General features: G+C 44.9%; 1 protein-coding gene across 5 annotated transcripts in view; it reads left to right on the top strand.

The window, feature by feature from the left end:
- Window positions 1–19,958, top strand: part of KALRN (kalirin RhoGEF kinase) — a 655,634-nt gene that overhangs the window by 585,780 nt on the left and 49,896 nt on the right. For 2 of the 5 annotated variants that reach the window (XM_036850143.1, XM_036850145.1), the window contains 4 exons: window positions 462–566; window positions 3,936–4,031; window positions 13,781–13,911; window positions 18,397–18,463. In XM_036850143.1, the coding sequence (XP_036706038.1) occupies window positions 462–566; window positions 3,936–4,031; window positions 13,781–13,911; window positions 18,397–18,463 (399 nt within the window). The remainder of the gene's footprint in view (window positions 1–461; window positions 567–3,935; window positions 4,032–13,780; window positions 13,912–18,396; window positions 18,464–19,958) is intronic. The other 3 variants (XM_036850146.1, XM_036850148.1, XM_036850147.1) reach the window with 3 other exon arrangements.

The raw sequence follows: 19,958 nt of genomic DNA, 5'->3' as shown, positions 1-19,958 counted from the left end.
CTTTTATCTGGCAAACTAACCTACTCTAGTCACTGACATGCCTAAGAAATTCTTCCTGATGTGAAACCGGACTCTCTTTGTAGTTTTATGCTGTCTGCCTTTTCTCCCTCTGAATGGCAGTAGAGCCTGGTGATATTTAGATTGTGGTTTGAGTCCTTCGTAAACTTAAAAGTTAGTTTCTCTCCAACCACTCTCCCAGCTTTCGCTTTTCCTGGCTAATCGATAAAGTAGATGTTTTTCGTGTGTGTGTGTGTGTGTTTTCCACCATCTGGACCTCATTGTCCTTTTGAGATAAGTAGGTGTGCCCATTCCACAAAGGAGGACCCTGAAACTGAAAAAAATAGGAGTGTGTTGAGAGAGGAGGGTATCTTATATGTTTCTTTTCTAAAAATCCCACGTCCTGAACCAACTGGCATCTTTAACTATAGGAAACAGTGACTAATGCTGCTCTTTTGTTCTAGAAGAGCAAGAAAGGTTGGGGTGAAGATGAGCCAGATGAAGAGTCACACACACCCCTCCCTCCGCCTATGAAGATCTTTGACAACGACCCCACTCAGGACGAGATGGTAGGACTTCTTTCTCACTTGGAAGAGCCATGTGTGAAACATGTGATTTTGTTTTTTGTGTGCGTCAGGGGTAGTAACACTCTCTCTCCCTTGTTATCTCTTATGCCGCATGAATCCGAGGTGATGTAGATTCCATCTGTATCGGGGAGGGGTCCCCTCCCCCAACCCTGGAGGTCTGACTCCATTCTGGGCAGTACAGGGGTGGGTGTAAAATACTCAAAGCGGAAATCTGCCTAGTATCTTGTCCTGTTGATGAAGGGTAATGGCTCTGTCTTTGGAAGCAGCAGATCCCAAAAAGAACTATTGTCTCAAAGAGGAATCCAAGGTGGTTCTAGGTCATGATCATTTTGTTGTTCAACCGATGTTTTAGTTGATTGTTTTCCTCATCCTCAACTCTAAAATCCAAATCATGGTAACTTCCAGTCAAGCCCAGTGCAAACAAAGCACGAGGGATGGAGATGCTGCTAAGGGGAGGTTTTGTCAAAGTTGGACAAACCTAACATGCCAGGTTGCCTCAGTTCTTTGATTTGCAAAATTCTCTGGCTCACTGGCCTGCAGAGACTCTCTGGTGTCTGAAATGTGAATGTCCACCAAGCCTCTGAGTGCACGGTCATCACCCCAATTGCTCTGGAGCAGAGGTTCAGGTTGAATGTGCTTCCTGGTACTGAGCTGAGGCTCGGGTAGGTCCCTGCTTTCGTTGTGTGCTCCATCACTGGCCTTCCTAACTGTGCTGTCACTTCATTGTGTTTCTCTTGCTTCTCTCAGCGTCGCTGTCCTGGAGGACTCTGGAGGCTGAGGTGGTGGTTTCAGTTTTTGATTGTCTTTCCCATTTGCTTTCCGGAGTGTCGTTTTATTGTGCCGCTAGCGGTGGTTAGCCATCCCCCTGGGGTCTCCTTGTGCTCTCCAGTGCTCTGCCCTGCAGTCAGCAGCCCCTTCCGAGGCGGTGGGCCCAGCACGCACGGGCAGGGAGCAAACCTTCACAGCGCCACCCGGGATACAACTCAGGAAGTACTGATGCAGTTGCTTCAGTGTTTCTGGTGATATCCCAGATCTTGTCTGAATTCTCTCTGCTTTGCATTTTGGATCGGTGGCCCCCAGACATTAGTTGAGGTCTTCCTCTGTGCTAAGCTAGAGGGACATTTTCCAGGAACAGGTCCATGACTAAGATGTGGTCGCTGCCCCCTCTGTGACTCACCCAGAGAAGCACACGGTTACGGCCCCTCCTAAGGCTCTGTCTCTGGACTGTTGGGAAGAGAAGTAGAGGAAGCATGGCATGATGCCCATCCTGGATCCCCAGAGGCAGAAATGCCTGTGCTTCGCCTTGAGGTGGGAACGAGGACCAACCTGCTGTGTTCCCAGAGGCCTATTGTAAAATGTTCTAGAAACAGTGATAGTGTGTGTGGGGAGCAGGGCACTCAGGTCACATTATCTGCCATCCCACACCGCCCTTCGCATGGAAGTGCCAGCTTACATAAGATAAGGAGAGGTCACGAACCCTCCCCCTCAAGTCCCTCAAACACGGTTTGTTTTGGGGAAAGGATGTTATGTTGTTTCTGGATAATTTTTAACCGAGAATGCGGATTCACCCCCAGACATCTGTGTAGCCCTTTGCTTAGCCAGGGTTGGGGCAGATGGCATTGGCCCCTTTTTAGACACGTGAACCTCCTCAGTCCTGCTGTTTGGTTTCTGAACATGTGTTTTTCTGGAATATTTGGGAGTGGGATGAGCTTCAGAATTTCTAGCAAATGGAGTTGGGATTCATTAAAATAATTTTTACAATGGTGTAAAAGGAATTTCTAAAAGTTCACCCATTCTAATGTTGTGCAATTACTTTAATTTTGTTTCCTTCTATTTGTTCATATGCATGTATGTTTTATTTTTATAATTATAATAAGCATATGATGTGTTCATTGTTTTATATTTTTAATATTTATAAATTAAATATTAATAATGTTTCATATTTCCTAAAATCTTATTAATTTTACCTTCATAACTATAATTTTAATAACTGAGGAGTATTTCACTTACATGATGCATTGTAATTTGCTTGACCAGCCTGTTTGGGGATATCCTGGATTGTTTCCAATTTTTGCTACTCTGGGTAGTACTGCTACAGATCACTTGGTACATACAGCATTTGTTCTTTTGACTTCTGTCCTTGGCATAAGTTCCCGGAGGTAGAATTACTAGATCAAAAAGTAGATAACCTGGATTTCCAAAGAGATTTAAGTTCTTTTCCTGCCTTCCCCAGGAGAGGAAAAGAGTGTTGCTTTCTCTTAATTACATTCATTTGATTTTTTTTAGCCCATTTCAGAAGCAAAGACTTACCTAAAGTAAGTCTTAGATTAGACAACAAGAAGCTTCCTTTTAGAAATTCTTCCCCATAACTTAAGGGACAGACTTGAAGCCAGAGTCTGGCCAGGATGTCCAACGTTCTATTCCCACGGTCACTGTGCCCATGCGTCCTGGGCCCTGGGTACTCCATTGTCCTCTGCTTTGAAACCCGGGGTGGGTTAAAGCTTACACAGGGTCAACTGTTTCTCTTCCAATTTCTTCTCAAGTAGGAGTAGGAAGAAAAAAAACAAAACACTGCCCCTCCGTGAGCAGGAATGCCCAAACCGTTGACCAAACAGTGCCGTGGACCAGTCCTTCTTGCTGGTGTGAGGGAAGGAGGAAGGGCCTGGGCTTGAGCCTCCTTTCACTGTGAACAGGGTAGTGCCTGGTTGCTACAGCATGAGCCGCACAAGCCCTGCTGAAGCCCTTTGTTATGTCCCTAGTGCTGCAGTTCGGGGGCCTTACCAGAAGCAGCAGTGTTTGTGGAGGAGTGTGTGTGTGTGTGAGTGTGTGAGTGTGTGTGTGTGTGCGAGTGTGTGAATGGGGTGGCGGTTTCTGGTCTCCAAGTGCCCTGCTCCTAGCATTTCTGCTTGACACATGGTGACAACCTATGCTGAAGATCTACATCTAAGTAAAGTAAGGACAGTTTCTCTTCTTTGGACACACTCGAGGCTCGGTTTATTGACCCCTCATTTCCTGGAACAGCAGTGGGCAGCCCTGTAGTGGCCAGAATCCTGTCTGCCCCTCCCCCCTTGCTGTCAGTGGCTGCAGCCCTTCCCTGTTGGCCTCCTGGGAACTCAGTGACCCCTCCCCTCAGCTCCTTTAGCTCCTCTGACTAAAAAGAGCTTCGTCCCACCCCTGCTTCGCTGCCCCACGCCCACACTACCTCCGTCTCCCTCTGTCATCTCTTCCCTCTAAACAGAGAGCTTTGCCTCCCTTGCCTGCCTTAAGCTGTGGACTTGCTGTGTTGCTTCCTAATTGCCGTTCCTCATTCCTCGCTAATCTGCTTTTCCTTTGCTGCTCAATGTCTTGCAGTCCTCCTCTTTGCTAGCAGCCCGGCAGGCTTCCACCGAAGTACCTACTGCTGCAGACCTTGTCAGTGCAATAGAACAGTTGGTCAAAAGCAAGCTGGTAAGTGCGGATCCTGGAGGCAGTTCTGCGTGTTTCACCTCCATGCGGCTCCCCGGGCCTGACCTCTATCTGCCATGTTCTCCTTTGCACCTGTCCTCATTCCTCCTGTAGGATTGTTTCCAGCTAGTGATGGCTTCTAAAAAGCTACACCCCAAAGTCCTTTTTGGCTTTGTTTGGGAATGAGCATGGGCAATTAACAGGTCCTTTTGGGATTGTGACATTGATGAAAGGTGAAAAGTATCCAAGACAAAATAGCCTCCTTATAAGCCTGGTCCACTGGCCTACGGGGCAATGGCCTCTGGGCAGTGGCTGACGTGTGTCCGGTTAGCCCTGAAGCTAACTTTGCTGCCGAGACACAGAACATGGATTGGATCTTTGAAAGCACTGGGTAATTTTATTCGGGGACCTCAGATAGTCTTCTAGCTTGCAAAGTCTTGCAAAAGGAGGTTGCTGATGAGAAAGGGCAATGGGCAAAAGTGTGTGGACACCTCATCACAAGAAATTAAGGAAGATGGTGCATATCCCCATCCTGAACGTACGTCAGTGAAAACTGGTCTAGCTTGTGACTGTCTCCTGGACGAATCAGACCATTGGAGGGAAGGGTTATGAGTCTGAGCTCGTTCAGGGTTTTGGCATCATGCTGGTGAAAGAGCTCCTTTTTGTCTAGCTCATTTGAATAGGGCTGTTCCTCCCCTCCCATATTTTTACATTTGAGTGTATCACTACAGGATGACAATCTGAAGCATTTTCCTTTCCTTTGCTCTCATCCATGTCACTCATCTGATTTTTCCTGCAGCTCTCGTTAGGATAAATGTCTGTGCTTCTGCCAGACTTCTGTTGGGCAGTCCTGTCCATCAGCGCCGTTTAAACCCTTCTCCACTTGAAAATGATGGATACTCTCTAGGGAAAGCTGCCTGATCATAATTTTGATTACAGTAACTCTCTTTTCAAATATCCTAGCTTATAGAGGACCAATGAAATTTCACACATATGACCTTCTTCTTTTCTTTCTAATGTTTCTTACTAATTAAAAAAAAAAAAGTTAGCTGGTATTTTTAGTGCTAGTGTCAAACTCCTGAAGGTCGTGCCTTTTCCTGCCATCTTTCCCTGTCCCACGGCAGGGAGTTGAGTGCTCTCATGGGCGCTGCATTGACTTCTCGAAGCCCATCTCCCTGACCACTCCTCACTACCTCTCCGTCCCTCTCCACACTGACCCATACACCCTCTTCATTCTGCAAATAACCATTAAAATTGTTTTTCCTTAAAAAATCATCCCTTTTTTTTGCATTTTCTCTTTCACCACCTGAGCATGGGCCCTGACCTCATGCCCAGAGTAGCCATTGCTTAATCCTTCTCCCCACCATCTGCCTCCCGGCCTCAGGCTCCCATGATTGGCTCCCTCCTCGGTGAGGGCTCCCTGTCTCCCTCTTGCCTACACGACGATGGTCTCCAATGTGGGGGAGACTCAAAGTACCCAAGATGGTTTTTTGAGGTGCTGGAACAAAATATTAGAATCTCTTTAACTCATCATTTTAAAATGGTTTTGTGTATGTTTTATTATGTACATAAGGGTAATACAGGAGTACAGAAATATAATTTATAAATAAATTACATGTTTGGGGAGTGGATGACCAAAATTGTGTTTACTAATTGAAGTATATAATCAAAGTCTGGAAATCCCCGGCCCATAAAGTCCACACTTACCTAGTAGTCTAATGTTCTGCAGCCTATTCTCCAACTTACCTTCCCAACATCCATGTATTATTCCGGGTGATGAACTCGGCTCCAACTAAATTGTTTTCTTCACTGTCCCCAAATGTGCATTTGGTTTTCCTCCCCCCAAGTTTCTGTTCATACCACCCCAATCCTCTGGAATGTTCTCCTTCTTAGTTTTGCTTGTCTAAAGTATAACAGCCCCTCAGGGTCCCACTCAGATCTCATGTCTCCACAAGAGCTTCCCTGGCCAGCCCAGGGAAGTGTTTACATCAGTAAACACTTGTTTCTAAAAGTCTATATTTTTCATATTTTGGATTACCATTTTCCTCCTGCTACTGCTTACCTACTGCTACTGTTGGGCACCTCATTGGGCCTCTGGTTTGTGTGATCCATGGGTCAGGTGTTAAACATGTGAGTACAGGTGTTGAGAAGTCCCATTAGAGCCAATGTCCCAGAGTAGAGGGAGTGTAGGATAATGCTGGAGCTGATCGGCCCTGTAACAGGCTCTTTACAAATGGCTATTGGATGAATGGCCTTTCAGTGGTGGTTTTACCATAATAAGGGCTTTAACTTTTTCTTCCACCACAAGCTACTTCTTGAGGACCTGCAGTGAACCCAGAATTATAGAGATTTCTTTGGCCAAACATAAAAAACCAAGCGTATGTCACGGAAAGGAATGCAAGAGCAGTAGTCTGATTTCTCATAATCTTCTAACCAAAATTCGATCCTTTCTCCTTTCCTCTACTTTCTGTTTCTTCCCATCTCAATACGTACCCACTGTGGGGTAGTGACGGAGCACCAGTAGTTGGTTGTTTCCTCAGCCGTGTTTGAGAATACGGAGTTATGTCTTCACCTCCGAGACTGGTATGCCTATTTCTCATGAGCTCTCTAGCTTAGAAGAGGATAAGATCTAGAGCCTGTAAAAGTTCTGGAGTTTTTATTTGACTGTAAGTACAAGAGTGTTCCAGCTGCCCGAATAGCCAGTGTGGTCACAGGCTGGATTAATGAAAGTACAACGTACAGATCCAGGGGCGTAATAGCCCCATTGTACTCAAAGCTCTTCAGACCATGCCTGTCATGAGTTGTGTGGAGTCATGTATCGAGTTCTGAACTTGGCGTTCTAAAATGCTCTGGAACTCAGTGGAAGGGCCCTCCCTGGAGGAGGAAACCAATACCATGTGGTCCATGTAATTTGAGGGAGAGTTGCAGAAACTGGGGTTAAGAATGGGGAGAAGAAGTTAGGAGAGAGAAGACACACAAGAGCTGTCTTCTAATAATTGAGCACTGCTGTGGAAAAGAAGGGCTGGTCTCACTCTTGGTTGCTCCAGAGGGCAGAACCTGTGGGTGGAAATTAGTTCAGTATAAGAAGAGCTAATAAGGTTCTTCCCAATTTACAGAATCTGGAAATGTTACAGGAGCATCTGGCATACTTGGACTTTTATATCTAGGGCTTAGATTCTTTCTGATTTCTATTTTGGTTGCTCAAGAGATGGCACTAAATGCTGTAGTTAGAAATCATTTCCAGGAAGGACCCTGAGTCAAAATGATTGGCCAGAGACAACCCGAAAACTAATTCCATTACCATAAAACCTGAGACTTCAAGTCACGTGGCAGAGCAGTTCTCCTGGGTTCCCTTACCCTGCTGCTCTCTTCCTGGGTGCACCTTTCCAATAAAGTCTCTTGCTTTGTCAGCAAAAATAAAAGAAAGAAAAAATAAATCATTTGGCCCCCTGGCTCCACCCAGAAGCCATAAGATCCCTTGTGGCCCTGAGTCCCAAAGCTGCCCTTGGTGCTGTATGGTCACGTGGTTATGACTGTGCCAAGGCTGTGGCCTCCAGCAGTTGTGATCTCTCCTGCTGGAAAGCTGCTGTTAAGGCAACCAGGACAGCGGTTCCCCACTCACCTGCAGTGCAGATAAAACCCCGAAGACCCCCGGAAACTCCTTTGGCGAGTCCCTCTGGGCATTAATGGATACTTCTGAGGTCTCACCTGCCAGCCTTGGTCTTTAATCAGTGCTTTTGTTTGCCAAGAGAGCATGCCCACCCACCTCCCCCCAAAGAGAGCTCAAATACTTTTTCTGGTTTTTTTTTTTTTTTTTAATTATTTATTTATTTATTTTTGGCTGTGTTGGGTCTTTGTTTCTGTGCGAAGGCTTTTCTCTAGTTGTGGCAAGCGGGGGCCACTCTTCATCGCGGTGCGCGGGCCTCTCACTATCGCGGCCTCTCTTGTTGCGGAGCACAGGCTCCAGACGCGCAGGTTCAGTAGTTGTGGCTCACGGGCCTAGTTGCTCTACGGCATGTAGGATCTTCCGAGACCAGGGCTCGAACCCGTGTCCCCTGCATTGGCAGGCAGATTCTCAACCACTGCGCCACCAGGGAAGCCCTTTTTCTGGGTTTTGTATTAAGGTATTGTCTTTAACTCTAAGCCAGGACTAAGGCTCCCCCTGCTTTTCTCGTGTGATTTTTAATAAAGTTTTTCCTAGACATGGGGACTGGCGGCGGTGGTGCTGAGTGTATAAGGAATCAGAAGACCAGATGTTAGTCCTGCCTCTGCTACTTATTGTGTAGCCCTGGGCAAGTTACTTCATCTACTTGGGCCTCTCTTTTATCTCACTTATCAACGATGATTCTGTCCACCTGAATCTTATCTCGAGAGTTATGTTGAAGACTGAGTAAGGTGTGAATGCACTTTGTAAACTGATAAGTGAGCATACCACAAGTGTTAGCTCTTAGCTCGTTTGCATTGTGAAGAACAGGGAAAGGGAACCAGTCATACTTTATCTTCTGTAGTCACACCCTTAACACAGGGACACAGTATTTGTCAGTCAATAGATCCGTGGTTGGGTGAATGTTGCAGGATAATAGCTTAGCAATCTATGTAATTTGGCTTTATTCCTCAAGTTTGAGAAGCAAGAGATTCCTGGACGTATGGCAATCTAGTGTGTTTCTAAACAGCCCAGGATTCCATCACCTGCCTGAGATGAATGTTTAGGCCTCTAAAAAGAAAGCCTCCTCCCTGAGCTCCGGTCCTCAGGTGGCACATCACAGTAGTTTACTGGGCTCAGAATGGCACTTACAGACCCTTGGCTGAAAATCCTGAAAATCTTTAGGGAAGGGACTGGCCAGGACTGAGCTCTTGTTCAGTCTACCTGCTGGCCTGGCATCCTGAGAATTAGTCCTACCTGCTTCAGCAAGACTTCCTGCCCTCTGGTTCTCCTACTTTGATAGCATTCACCTCCCTAGGTCAGCCTGTGGGCTGCAGAACATGGCTAGGGCAAGGCTGCATTTGTGTGTGTGTTTTGCTCTCCTTTAGATGAATCAGCTTGCTCTGTCAAAGGTAAAGTAGAGTTAACAGAAGTTCATTGTCCAGACGGGAGGAAATAATGACCCCCCCGTCATATCCAATATGTAGATGTATGCTTTCAGGAACTGAGTTCCTCTGGCATCCCTCTGTGGAAAAGATTCCTGAGCTTGTTAAAATGGAATAGTTTAGATATCCAACAAAAAATTTTAAACCAAAGTCACAAACCTGTAATGTCATTTGCCTGGAAAATCCAGATTTCAGTTTTTCTACTATAAAATGTCTTCCCTACCCTTACCCCCAAGTTGCCTGGGAATGACTAAGATCTAATACTTTTTGTCAAGAGAGTTTATACTAATTTGTATAAAAGGGTGGGACAGGTAAGGGGTTGGTTGTGGTAGGTGGTGCTGGATCAGCACCCTGACTGTTGTTTTATCAGATGAGCTTTGACCGAGAGGTTTCATATAAAAGTTTCATATAAAACTCTTCGAGTTTCATTCAATAAATTCTTGGAGTCCTACTATGTGCCAGTCCTGCCAGCACAGAACCTTCCTTAATGGAGCTCACAGTCAAGGGTTGATGCTCAAAAATCCTCTCCTGCCTGGACTGTTGCAACATTTCCTCCCTGATTTCAGCCTGACGTCTCTTCACATGACTGCTGGAGGGATCTTGCTTTTCTTTCGTTTTTCCTTTTTAAAAAAACTTTTAATAGTTCTTTTCTGTAATAAAAGCATTATATGCTCATTTAAGAAAAATTGGAAAAATGACAAGAATTTAAACACAAATTGTATCTCATAATATCATCATCTAGACATAGTCAGTGTTGAAATTTAGCTATTTTTAAAATAAGGTAGTTAATCATAGAGTATATAAAACTTAAGTCCTGTTTTCCTTTACTGTCATATCAGATACATTTTCCCAGGTCATGAAAAGCTCTTAGGAGCATTAAGACTGATCTTTCTAAAACTTAAATCCAATCATGTTACTTTCCTGCTTAAAATTCTCCCATCATTGGTCTTAGAAGGTAAAGTCTCTACTTCTTTTTTTTTTTTAATTGAAATATAGTTGATTTACAATCTTGTGTTAGTTTCAGGTGTTCAGCATAATGATTTGGGTTTTTTGCAGATTATATGCTACACACAAGGCTTCTGATGATCTGATCTCTGCATCCTCCTCCAGCGTCGTCTATTTCACTCCCTACTTCTTCTTTCCCTAGTACCCACTCCCCCCAACTCACATAACACACAGTTACTTGCTAATCCCCCTCTCCCCCTACTTCACACTCTGCATCCTACCTATACCAGGTGGCCTTCAGCTTCCCGGGCTGCCCTGTGTAGCTTCTCAACTTGATCCTTTAGCTACAGTGCTCCTCCTGCCTGGATCATCCTTCCATTGGTGTATCCAGTGAAATCCTTTCCATTTCTCAGTACTCAGTTCAAGCATTGCCTCTTGCATTAAGCCTTTCCCTTCCCTCCCTGTCCCATCATAGAGCTGCCTGCTCCTTTTTTCCATCCTCCCCATAGTACCCCTCCTACCTAGAAGAACACCCATTGTAGCTTAGATTTTGGTGGGCAGGGGACCATGTCTTATCCATCTTCATTTCTCCAGCACTTTGTAAGTATTCAGCACATGGTAGAAACGCAGTAAATATTTGCTTAAGTACAAGCAAATCAGTCATAACACTGTGTAATAAATGCTGTTCAGGGGGTGTGTAAAGGGTGCTTATAGGAGCCCAGAGGAAGGGCATTTTATGGGTATGTGGTCCAAGATCGAGCTGACAGGAAGTGTGTTCATTTTTATTGCGGCAGTAGCCTTCCTCCACACTTCATCTTCTTTTTTGAATCCTATTTGCATTTCTGTTGCCTGACATGGCACCAGCTCTAGGAGCACCCATTTGCAACATTTGTTGCTTCCCCCTTTGCACACCTTTTCCTTTGTCTGCTGAGACTGCTGTGGCCCTGAGCGCCAGACAGGGCAGAAGTCCTCCCTGGGCAGCACAGCCCACCACTCATCAACCAGCCATCACTGCCCATGTCCCCCAAGGAGCAGCACAGACAATTGCAGGTCACCCATAGCTGCCCTTGGCTGGGACCTCGTATCCCAACTCTAGCACAGGTAGCCAGGTCCTCAGAAGGAATCACTCTTGAATTATTATAAGTATTTATAGCCAATGCCATTATTTGAGACAGCTAACATACAGCTTAGCCAAACCCTATATTTCCCTCTTCTTCCTCTCTCACTGCCTCTGCCTTCTTCAGCTCCATCCCAGAGAGTCCTTCCCCAGAGATAACTTGGGCTTCTTTGCTCATATAACAGGTCGGGCAAGAGGAGATGGAACATATCTCCCTGTGTGACACTTTGGACTCCTCAGATGTCCTTCATTCTGTAGAAGAGTTGAAAGTGGACCACGCCAAGATGGATGGTCCACAGAAGGGCCTTGTAGCAGAGATGTAAGCCTGTTTCCCACGCCTTGCAGCCAGCACCCTGCCAGCCAACAAGCTACAGAACAAAGACTAGAACAGGACAGTGGGGACAGTGGGAGGGGAAGTAGAAGGCATGTAATTGGATCAGTCCCCAGCTGGGTCCATCTGCCCGGGGAGCCTGTCTCTGGTGATGGCACCAGGGGACATGTCACATGTCGTTGGAAAGCCTGTCTGTCCGGTGGCTTGTCAAACCTCAGCACCAAACACTCATTTCCTTAATAACTGGTTACAGATCCTGAATCTATAAATTTAGCTAAACTCTTCTTGACCTTTCTATATTTTTAGCCTAGGCTGCTTCTCTGGATGACAGCTTACATGGTTGATTACTTGTTCTGTGAGATACCTTCATGTCAAGTTAAAAGAAATTCTCTCTCTCGAGCTTGAAGACCCTGTCCTCTTAATGCTGGGTTCTAGTGTTGGTAACAAATTCATGTTTGGCCCTTGGCACAGGCCGTTGATTTGGGGATGGAGTGGGGGAAAAGAAGGTTGACATCTCAGCTTTAAGTTTTTCAGCCTCCAATTCTAATAATCCCCACCTGTTCTCATATAATGGCCCATTGGTCACCTCATTAACTTTTTGTTTTGTTTACCTGGACTTTTCCTACCTCTATTCAGCCTATGTTGAAATACAGCAGCTAAGTTAGTTTATGACAGATACTCCAAGCGTGGCTTGTTTAAGACCATGCTGAAGCCTTTTGTTCCTACTACCTTTGGGGGCACTTCTTGATCTTTGTGACTTTAACCTTAGGGCTGATGTTTTCAAAGACTGCTAAAGTAAAGCCTTTCCTTTTCCTACAACAGTGGCTGTAGTAGACAGTCATTTCGTGTGGATAGTTTGGATTACTCTCCCGTATTTGTTTTCCATTTGCCCACCTTGACCTTGGTCTCCAGTCTTACTGTTTATCCACATGGTTTCTGCCAGTTTGCATAATGCAATGCTAAGCTGCGTGCTCTTTCTTCTACAGCGCTTATAAAAATGTTAAGATTGACCCCATTTTTTAGCATCCTTATTGTTAATACTTCCATCCATGGGGGCAGTGGGGGAAACCCACCACTGTAGAGCATTTTAAATTTTTCAAGGGGTTGCACACCTATTGTCTCTGACTTTTCCTTAAAACTCTGTAGAAAGGAGAGACCCAACTTGAAAATTGAGAAAAACTGAAGCATGGAACGATTTTGTCTGTCTCACTTAAAATCATCCAGGAACTGGCAGATCTAGGATTAGAATCCTTTACCCTTAGCTCTTTCGAGAGTAACATATTAATCCCTTTAACTTGTTTCTTTTCTTTTTTTTAATTTATTTATTTTATTTATTCATTTTTGGCTACGTTGGGTCTTTGTTGCTGCACGCGGGCTTTCTCTAGCTGTGGCGAGCCGGGGCTACTCTTCATTGCGGTGGGCAGGCTTCTCATTACGGTGGCTTCTCTTGTTGTGAAGTACAGGCCCTAGAGCGTGCGGGCTTCAGTAGTTGTGGCGTGCAGGCTCACTAGTTGTGGCTCACAGGCTCTAGAGCACAGGTTCAGTAGTTGTGGCACACGGGCTTAGCTGCTCCGCAGCATGTGGCATCTTCCCGGACCAGGGCTCAAACCCGTGTCCCCTGCATTGGCAGGTGGATTCTTAACCACTGCGCCACCAGGGAAGTGCCCCTTTAACTTGTTTCTTCGTCCTGCAGCACCTTAATTAAAAGAGATGAAAGGGATTAATAAATGAAAGAAAGCCCTTGGTAAATAACCTTAGCAAAGATGTTTTTAGAAAAGGCTAAGTCTGTTTACCTCTTCTTGTCTACATCTCATTGGCCTCTTCAAAGAAAATCGTAGCTGATTTAACAGACATGATTTTACCGAACAAATTCTCCTATCACTGCCCTCCCCTTGTCAATTCACACTTGGTGGTCCTACGAGTGAGAATTTTCTTTCCTCACTGCTTGTTTGGTGTAGAATTGCGATGATTAGCTTTACCTCTGGAGCTCTTACCCAGAGATCAGTGACTTGACGGTGTTCATTATGTCTGGGAAATTGGCGGCCCCTGACACCAAGCACATCCTAATTGCCTGAGAAGGTGGCGACTCTGGGCTCCCTGCTGCAGGAAGATGGGAGTCTCTGGCCTCCTGGTGCTTCCCTGAAGTTCGGTGAGGACAGCCTTGGTTACTGATCCACCAAGTTGGCTGTGGCTGGGCTGGGGGGACACGAGGACTTCCAGACCACTTTCCCATGTACACTTCTCTGAGGCTATTCATTCTTCTCTTTTCAGAGTCTGGAAGGAGGCTCGTACCGGGGGAGCTTGAAAGACCCCACAGGCTGCCTGAATGAGGGCATGACCCCACCCACACCTCCTAGAAACCTGGAAGAAGAACAGAAAGCCAAGGCCCTGAGAGGCAGGATGTAAGTGCTTCCCCAGACTCCAGCCTGGTGCACGTGTGTGCAATGGACAAGGGACGGGGTCCTGTGAAGTTTGGGGAGAATTAAGGATTCCCCACACTGTGTTTCCATTGACACCATTCATTCTAAGTAAAGGTGACCGGTCTATACAGTGTGACATTGATCAACAACGAGCTATTTGGCACTGACTTTAAGGATTTTCAGCTGAAATATTTTCTGTAAGATAGGGGCTGTTACTGACAGTGTGGTTGTAACCAAGTCTGTTAGAAATTTAGAACAGACTGCTAAAAAAGAAAACAACAAAGGTCAGGGAACTATGGGACCATTACTGTGGCCCCATATCAAAGACTCCGTGTTAGAAAGTCTGATGGAGTTTCATCTGAGGAAACGTTTCCCCAGATGTAGGAAAGTAACATATAGGAAAAGGGAGCTGTTGGGCTACCAGACTGGGTTCTAGCTCCACCCCTTCTCCAGCGGTTTTATTTATTTAAAAAAAATTTTTTTATATAGTAATATTTGTTTTTTGGGGGGTTTTTTTAGCCCAATTTTTTTTAATTGAGATACAGTTGATGTACAATATTACATAAGTTACAGGTGTACAACATAGTGATTCACAAACTTTAAACGTTATACTTCATTTATAGTTATTATAAAATATTGGCTATATTTCCCTGTGCTATACAATATATCCTTGCTTATTTATTTTACACATAATAGTTTGTACTTCTTAATCCCCTACTACTATCTTGCCCCTCCCCCTTCCCTCTCCCCACTGGTAACCACTAGTTTGTTCTCTATATCTGTGAGTCTGTTTCCTTTTTGTTATATTCACTAGTTTGTTTTATTTTTTAGATTCCACATATAAGTGATATCATACAGTATTTGTCTTTCTCTGTCTGACTTATTTCACTGTGGGCTGAGTTCCAAGAGAACCTCTTTACTTTTCGAATGGTTAGGGGTAAATACAATTCACATTGCAGTCCATTCACAAGAACCCATATGTTTTGCAAGGTTTGAGTTATCTACAGTGATGTTAAGTCAATCTTCTGTTACTTGATTTGATCAAGAAGATAGCAACACCATTACTGCAAAACCGCAATCCCTCCAAAACTTCAGTTTTGTTGTTTAGGGTTTCACTCTGTGTTGCATGCAGAGCTGCTGATGAGTCTTGCACATAGCTTGATGTGTGAGAGATGGTAAGCACAGTGAGAATGGGATAGGCAGGCGGAAAAGGTCCCGCCCTGTTGCTAATTAGCCTACCCTTCTGCCTTGAACTCGTCACTCCTTTAGCCTGGTCATAGACAAGAAGATTAGCAAAAATAAAGGAAGCCAGGTCCTTCTGTTGCCTGCAGATAGACAAAGTGACCATTTATGACTGTTACCAAGGAAACATCATAGCTAGGGCCTGGCCCCAGAGCAGGGCTGTCACCTCCTAATGGAAATGAGCAAGTGTCATGTAAGTGCTCTGGTTCCATATTTACCCCCTTAACTTTATGGGTGCTCAGGGGAACCCCAAGAATAGAATAGAGGTAAAGAAATACCATCCCCAAAGGGAAATTTCTTAGGACTTGTACAAAGCTGCTTCTCCTTAGCTTTTCAGTTTTTACATAGATGAGGCAGGATTGGAGCTGATGTTCCAGTCTTGTCAAGCCAAAGCAAAACTTAAACCAGGAAGGTGAAAGCTTATATTAGGGAGGTAACCTTTAAGGTGACAGGTGTTCCTTGGCAAAGCTTATCTCTACTCTTGTAAAAGGGCCTATGAACAGTCATTTAAGTCATTGTCTTGCTTCCAGACATGATATTGTCTAATTTTGCTCCAACAGCCAAAGGTTTGTTGCCTCTTTTACCCAATTCACTCATTTCTTCCCCCTCTTCTCACTCTCTCACCCTCCTCCACATATTTCCACATCCTGCAGTGTCCCAAAAATCCAGGTGTTAGAATGAGTCATTCCTTTTACTGTATATTGCCCTTATTCTGCTATACTTTATGGTCACGATGAAAGAGAGGATATGAAGGTGTTTAATTGTAAACACCATGTGAAGCTGGAGGCTGGGAAGGGATAGAGAACTGAGACTCAACCCAGTAAGCCCTCAAAAGGTTTAATGAGAGCTCCATGGAGAGAAGATGTAAACAGACAGTTATTTGTCCAGGAGAAGAAAAAAGCCAAGAATGGACTTAATTGTCTTCAAGTTTTAGCCACTCATTTATTCAACAAATATTTGTTGAGCACCTGTTACGTACCAAGTGCTTGGCATACAGCAGTGAATAAAACAAACAATAACAACAAAAGAAAAGTCCATGCTCTCATGACACGTTTACATTCTAATGGGAGAAATCATACAATAAACAAAATTTAAAATAAATCATGTAGTATGTTAGAAGCTGGAAAAAAAGGAAAAAATAGTAAGGGAGATTGGGAGTACGGATGAGGCCATGTTGCGGCTTTAAATGGTGCTGACCAAAGTGGTCTGCACAAAGACCAGAAGGAGGTAAGGAACTAGCCTTTAGCCATGGAGGAAAAGTATTCTCGACACAGGCAACAGCCAGTGCAAAGGCTGTAAGAGATTTTCTGTGGAAGACCAGCCATTCCCTACCATTGTGAAGGACAGAGGTCAGAAGTAGGTCTGACCTGTAGCTGGAAGAAGTTTAGTTGGACCAAAGAATAACATTTACTTTGTAAATAACCTTTACTCATAAGAACTGAACATGAAAAAAATTGCTTTATTGTCAGTTCAGTTTATTTGGCAATTGATTGTGTACTGCCTTGAGATGCCTGTAGCATAAATCTTTTATGTACCTTTTCAGAATGGCTTTTAATGTGTCATTATCTCTCCAAGTGTTTTTCATCAGCTCTTCAAGGGAGGAGATGCTAGGTCCACTGGCAGCACCTAGTCTAATTCTCTTCCCTAGAGGCTGGAAATCCCAAGACACCCTTCAATGTCAGCAGGTAGCTTAGCATAGAAATACCACCCAGAGGCAGAGAGCTGGACTTCATCTCCAGAAGGCCCTTCTAGCCCCAAATTCCCACTCTAACTTTCCTGTGGTTTTTCTTCTACCACTTTCTTCCAAGTGGTAACTCGGACCATGCTAAAGATACATTTAAATGCTTTTATTTGGCCTTGCTGGTTCCTTCCTGTGGCCTGAAACACATAACTGTGTGTATCAGAGAGAGGGAGCTGGTTGGAAGTGTTGGGCGTGCTGATAAAGAAGCCTGTGTTCCCCATCGCCCTGAGGCTCTAGGCCCGGGGATTTGGTGGCTTCTCTGTGCTGTATGGACAAGAATTTCAGAAGAATTGCTTCCTGGGTTCAGAACGGCTACTACCCTTGGGCTGGGGCCCCTCTTTGACATCCTAGAACTTGATCCCTTCTGCCACTCGGGTCAAAAATGCAGTTGTGTGGCTCCGGGCTAAACTCTTTCAAACTTAGATAATACAAATCAGACTCCATTCAGCTGCGTACACCTACCCTGCCCCTGTGCACAGCCATACGTGTTTTATGTCCAGCTCTTTACTGTCTGGACAGGAAGAAAGAAGTGTTTGGGTTTGACGCCTCAGGGACTCCAGAGAGCCAGTCTGAGTAGTTTAACCAGGCAGCGGGCGACAGTGAAAGAGCAGAGTCTTTGGACTCTTGTACAACTGGGTTCCAATCCCAGCTCTGCTTCTCACGTTGTCATCTTGGGCGATACTGCCTCAGTATTTCCATCTACATACACTAGGGCTTATAGTACTTACCTTCTCATAAGCTTGAGAAAAGCCAGATGAAGCAACTGGCACAAAAGCAAATGTTCTAAGAGGAAGAAATCATGAACAAGAAAGAAACCAAGAAAGTAAATGTCCTCGTAGTGATTAAATCACACATCTGGTGGGGATGGGAATGTGGCCGCATTGAAAGGGGTGATTAGGGAATCTTTCTGGCCTTGACCGGGGATTTTTGCAGGCCAGTTACCACGGACGCCTATCTGAATAATTGTAGCTTCTGTATCTCAAACACTTCACTTGATGACAGTGTCTCTGAGGCCCAAAGGTTGCTTATCAGACAAATGTCTTTCTCTTCTTGTTAAGCAAAGAACAGAGCTGACACAAAGGAGGAAAAGCCTCATGCTGATCCCTTGGCTTCGAAGCTCTCATAACTCAGTTTTGCCCAAGTGACTGTTACTCCTTCTGCCTTGTGTCTGTACAACTATTCAGTTATAGGTGAGGGAGGAGGAAGCATAAGGAAGAGGAAGACAGATGCTGGGCTGTGAGCATTGTTCTTCTGGCTGTCGCTGCCATCTGGGAAAGCCTTCTCAGCCCCGGTGCCCTCAGCTCCTCGGCAGCGGGGGCCTCTCATCCAGAGGGCACCAGCCAGCACCTCCCCCAGGGTGCCCAGCGTGGGTTTGGGTGGTCTTGTCATAGAGACGCCAAAGTAACTTTCCTGTGAACTTCAGTGTGAAGATTTCTTGCTTCACAGTGAAGAGGAACCCTCACTGTTCTTAATCTCCTGCTCAGGTTTGTCCTGAATGAACTGGTACAGACAGAGAAAGACTATGTCAAGGATCTGGGGATTGTGGTAGAGGTGAGTACATGGCCCAGGGCGGGTCTGTGGTCACCCAACCAGTGGCATATTGGACCCTACCTGGGCCCTTTGGTGTTTTTTTTGGGGTTTGTTTTATTTATTTGTTTGTTTGTTTATTTATTTATTTTTGTTTACTTTTTGGCTGCATTGGGTCTTCGTTGCTGCGCACGGGCTTTCTCTAGTTGCAGCGAGCGGGGGCTGCTCTTCGTTGCGGTGCGCAGGCTTCTCATTGCGGTGGCTTCTCTTGTTGCAGAGCACGGGCTCTAGAGCGCAGGCTCAGTAGTTGTGGCACACGGGCTTAGTTGCTCCGCGGCATGTGAGATCTTCCCGGACCAGGGCTCGAACCCATGTCCCCTGCATTGGCAGGAGGATTCTTAACCACTGTGCCACCCGGGAAATCCCGGCCCCATGGTGATTTAACTTGACAGTATGTATTTTACTCTCCCTGGGTATTTGTAGAGATGAAACTAAAAATGGTAGTAGATCAAATAGAATATGTAGGTAAGTTTTTTTCTTTTCCCCTTGAAATATTATGAGAGATTTAGAGGAGGGTAGGGCCCCAAATGTTGCAGCCTCTTAGTTAGACCTGAATCCAGTTCACCTTGTTTTAGGTGACCAAGTTATTGTCTCCACAGCTTTTCATTGGTGTCTAACCAATATATATACTAGTTATAAATATATATATATATATCTCTAACCATAAATATAAGAATATACAGACATATATTCTTCAGTTATGAGCCACCATGGGCACTAAGCAAGTCAAGCAGGTGAAACCTTGGGGCTTCTATGTTTCCCTAGTTTGCTACCAAGAGGACAAAGAAAAAACCACCAATAAGGCAAGATTGGCAGGTGCACAGTTAAAAGTCAACTTGACAGTAAATAAAACAGCTCTCTCCATAGGAGTTTACTTTAGGGGGATTTAGACACTTGGAGGAAAAAGTCTAAGAAAGTAAATGGATAATTTAGATGCCTTAGAGCCCTGCTGTTAATCATCTTAAACGACAGGATGTGAAGTCTAAAAAGTGAATGCCTGATATCTGAATCACCTGCTGGTTCCTTACATTGGGTCTGTAAGCCCCTATCCTATGCAGTCTGCTGATTTAGGGGTTCGTATTTACCTGTCCTGAACCTTGGATACACAGACTAGCCTGGCATATAGAAGACTTGAATTCTAACTTGTGGGAAGTTATCCTCTTTTCCAAGGTGGGATGGGGGCAGCTAGGGGCGTAGCAGCCTCCATAAGCAGTCTAGCCTGGAAGTGGAAGGCTTGGGAATCTGCAGACTGAGGTCCAGGGAAGTCAGACATCAGTGGTGTGACTTAGACAAATCACATAATTCCCCATGCACTGGCTTTCTCATCTTTCGATGGGGATAAATGCTGGTACAACCTCAGAACCTGATTTTAAAACTGAGATAAGATTATATATGATAGCACTTTACAGAATCTAAAGTATTCACATATTAAGACTTATTTCTAGGTCAAACACATCTA

The sequence above is a fragment of the Balaenoptera musculus genome, chromosome 4 (assembly GCF_009873245.2).
Source record: "Balaenoptera musculus isolate JJ_BM4_2016_0621 chromosome 4, mBalMus1.pri.v3, whole genome shotgun sequence".
NCBI lineage: Eukaryota > Metazoa > Chordata > Mammalia > Artiodactyla > Balaenopteridae > Balaenoptera > Balaenoptera musculus.
Note: the sequence above shows the minus strand (reverse complement) of the source record. Positions and strands in the feature narration are given on the sequence as shown.